This window comes from Teleopsis dalmanni, unplaced genomic scaffold (assembly GCF_002237135.1).
Source record: "Teleopsis dalmanni isolate 2A unplaced genomic scaffold, ASM223713v2 unscaffolded_contig_0152, whole genome shotgun sequence".
Classification (NCBI taxonomy): domain Eukaryota; kingdom Metazoa; phylum Arthropoda; class Insecta; order Diptera; family Diopsidae; genus Teleopsis; species Teleopsis dalmanni.
Genome location: NW_024031534.1, coordinates 13,812 through 17,849, shown reverse-complemented (window position 1 = coordinate 17,849; position 4,038 = coordinate 13,812). Strand labels below are relative to the sequence as shown.

General features: G+C 33.1%; 1 protein-coding gene across 1 annotated transcript; it reads left to right on the top strand.

Annotated features, from left to right (window-relative positions):
* Nucleotides 1-3,053: 3,053 nt before the first annotated feature.
* LOC119663132 lies at nucleotides 3,054-3,628 on the top strand. Its single transcript, XM_038072799.1, has 2 exons — nucleotides 3,054-3,081; nucleotides 3,144-3,628. The coding sequence occupies exons 1-2, from the start codon at nucleotides 3,054-3,056 to the stop codon at nucleotides 3,626-3,628; spliced, it is 513 nt and encodes a 170-aa protein (XP_037928727.1).
* The last annotated feature ends 410 nt before the right edge of the window (nucleotides 3,629-4,038 follow it).

The following is a 4,038-nucleotide window of genomic DNA, read 5'->3' as shown; positions in this document are numbered from 1 at the left end:
ACTCAGCCCATTCCAATAAACAATGAATCAAACAACTCCAAATTTGCCGAACTCCAGCAAATGATGAAACAGCTTATGACGCAAGTTGCCAACGTTATACATATTTTAACCATCCTAATCACCAAACTCGATGGACAGAAATAAATTAAAAATTTTAGCTTGGAATGCAAACGGTCTCAGCAAACAACTACTAGAACTAAGAACATACTTCAATATCAATTCCATTGATATACTACTGGTATCAGAGACACACTTCACAGATAAAAGTTTCATCAAAATACCTAACTATTCGATATATTATACAAATCATCCCGACAACAAAGCCCATGGTGGAACAGCAGTAATTATTAAGCAAAATATGCAATGCTCAATAGCCAGTATATACCAAACAGAACAAATACAAGCTACAAGTGTCCACATTCAAGATACAAAAGACGAGTTAACAGTATCAGCTATTTACTGCCCTCCGAAGCACTATAACTCGAAGGATGTATACCTGAGCTACCTTAACACTCTCTGCAATCGGTACATTGTTGGTGGAGACTTTAATGCAAAAAAAACTTTATGGGGCTCAAGAATTACAAACTCTGTTCAAATTTGAACATGTGTCTGTGCGCTAATTACCTAAGTAACATATTCAGTTATTTGGGTATTAAATATTTAGGCATTTTATTTAATATTTTACTATTTTATTTTATATTTTAGTAAATTAAATTAATTTCTAAAAAAGGTTTTTCAAATATTTTGTTACCAAAGTTGTTTCATATTTTAAAATATGAAATGTAATAACAGGGATAAGTAATGTAACTAAAGAAAAAGGAAGTAATTAAATAAGGTAACAAAGAAAAAGGTTAAGGGACATTTCCTTTAACCTTGTACCTAAAAGAAAAACCTAAAAAAAACCTAATTATTAAACTATGTAAATTTTAGTATTTAAGAGCAAAAATTATAGAAAATAAAGGGAGTCTTATATTTATTGTAAAATCGAACAGACGTGTGTTTTTAGTTGTAGTTTCTTGCACATAAGTGGTCCATACGAGGCACGGAACTAAGCAAACCTAGAAGAAAATTCAGTCCACTTGATCCGAGGAAACGCAATAATTAACAAGGGTTAAAAAGCGTTTGGGGAATAATTCTCGTCGAAATATAAACGAGAAAATAAAGGAAATTAAAAACAAAACCAACAAAACTAAGAAAGTTTTTGTAAATTAAAAAACAAAAATGTTATCAGAAAAAAAATGAAGGCCATCTATCTGTTCAGATGAAACAATACCAGGCACTCATATACGAGATCCAAATATGAAATAATTTGGAGAAGGTAAAAAATAATTGGAAAACTCTTGTTTCAAATCACAAAGAGATTTTGAATAAGATAGGCGCTGTAGATCATGAATATTTCAACAGGAACTTGTATGCCGACGCTGAAGAAAAGTACAACGAATATATAAAAAAAGGAACATCAGGTCCAGCATCAGGAGCAGCATTAGGTCCAGCATCAGAAGCAGCATCAGGTCCATCATCAGAAGCAGCATCAGGTCCATCATCAAGAGCAGCATCAGGTCCAGCATCAGGCACAGTATCAGGTTCATCGTCAAAAAGCAAATATGAGGAAGAAACAAAGGCAACACTACATACAAGAGACTCAATAAAAACATACGAGATATTGTTTGATGAAATAGGTAAAAATATAGTCAACATTGAGGGAAGTCTTAAGTATGATGACAACTCAAGAAATGATTTAATGAAATATCAGTGGAAGGTGAGTTCCTTATGAGTTCCTTATTCAACAAAAATTAACCATTGATATGAAGGAAAATAATTTGGAGATCGTCCAGGATGAAAGATATATAAGAATTCAAGATGATTACATGTCACTTAAGTTGAATTTGGACGAAAGAATACAAAGGATGGGAGGAAATATGGAGGAAACATCGAAGATTTCAATTCCTGAAGTATTGCGCATTAAGAAATTTGGAGGAGCCCAAAAAGAATGGATATCCTTTGCAGCAGAATTTGATGAGCTAGTACACAGAAAAAAAGAAGTCTCAACCTCAATAAAACTAAGGCATTTAAGATCATTGCTGTATGGAGAGGCAAGGTCAATGGTACATCACTTACTATTAGGTAATGACGAAAATTACGAAGCGGTATGGGAGTTCCTAAAAGAGAAATATGAAAATAAAAGAAACATATTCTCAACCGCACTTAATGAGCTGATGGATTTACCGGCACTAGATGGAAAAAAACTTAACTCCATCAACAAATTTATCTCTACAATTAACGAATGCAGTTTCATCATAAAACAATAAGCAGCTATAAATGATGACGCTGTTTTTATCTTAGCGCATATTGTGTTAAGAAAATTTAAAGGAGAAGTAAAGCAGCAATACGAACACACCATTAAAAGGAACAGGGAAGTTCAACAATTAAATGATGTTAGAAAGTTTTTGAATGAACTTCAATCGTCATTTTCATTAGAAGAAGTTGCAAGACAACCACTGTATAAAGCCCGGGAGAATCAAATGAATCAATTTTGTAAGTACTGCAATAAACCAGGACATTTCATGGTAGAATGCTATATGTTCATAAAACAAACACTAGAGAAAAAAAAGAAAATTTTGACAAAACTAAACATATGCCAAAAATGTTTGAAACATGACTCTGCAACTAAATGTTACAAACTAGTGTCATGTGACGAATGTAAAGGAAATCATCATACACTATTGCATCAACAGAGGAAAATAAAAAAATTGAAAGAATTTCAACAAATATGACTACCAACACAAAAAAAGATACCATTCTTGCTACAGCTATGGTAAACGTGAGTGCAGCAAATGGAGAGAAGATATTATTGAGAGCTCTAGTAGATAGCGGATCTCAAACAACACTAGTATCAGAAGAAGCAATACAAACTCTAAAATTACCAAAGATCAAAGCAACAACGAAAATCACAGGATTTTCATCCGAACATGTAGAGTTATCTATATAAAGCAAATTTAGAAATCTCGCCGCGGTTTCAAAGCAATAAGAAAGTTGAAGTAGAAGCCATTGTAATGTCAAAACTACACAAATCTCTTCCAAGTAAATCATTCGAAATAACATCGATGAAATTGAATAAGCAGATCCTTGGTTCAACATTGTAGGCAGAATCGATATCATAATTGGATCAGATTTGATACCTGAAATTTCACAAACAAAGATTCGAAAAATCAATGGATTGATCTTGCAAGAGACATCTTTGGGATGGGTAGTTTCAGGAAATATAGAACGTACAGCAGCCAAAAATATAACAACAGCAAGTGCTACAGTAGATATAGCAGATCTAGAACGATTTTGGGAAATTGAAGAAGAAGCAGAAGACATCAGCAAAGAAAATGAACGATGTGAAGAGCACTTCAAAACAAATACTAAACGAACTGAAGATGGAAAATTTACTGTAGCAATTCCTTTCAAAGATGATAAACAACTAGGCAACTCCAGGAAATTAGCAACGGCAAGATTATTAAGTATGGAAAGAAAATTTATTCAAAATCCATCTCTAAAAGAAGAATACTCCAAATTTATGAAAGAGTATCTCAATTTAGGCCATATGAAACCAGCAAATTCGTTCAATAAAGGAAAATATTAATTGCCTCATCAAGCTGTTATTAGAAACTCAAGTAACACGACTAAACTTAGAGTAGTTTTCGACGCATCAGCCAAAACATCAAATGGTAAAAGTCTGAACAACATAATGATGGTTGGTCCCCGCTTACAGAGAGACATATTTGAAATAATTGCTAAATGGAGAAAATGGCAATTTGTTCTAGCTGCAGATGTGGAAAAAATGTATAGGCAGATAAAAATTTCTAAAGAAGACCAGGATACCAACATGTTCTTTGGAGGGAAGAACCATCACATCCGATTAAAGAATATAAATTAACAACTGTAACTTATGGTACAACATCAGCACCATTTTTAGCGGTAAGGCCATTGCAGGAAATGGCACTTGATTCAAAGCTGAATTATCGGATACAGGAAATAATTAAAAATGATTTC

Coding starts and splice junctions, on each gene's coding strand:
- LOC119663132 (XM_038072799.1), top strand. CDS start 3,054: ATGTCAAAACTACACAAATCTCTTCCAA. Junction 3,082..3,143: donor ACTACACAAATCTCTTCCAA/GTAAATCATTCG, acceptor TCAACATTGTAG/GCAGAATCGATATCATAATT.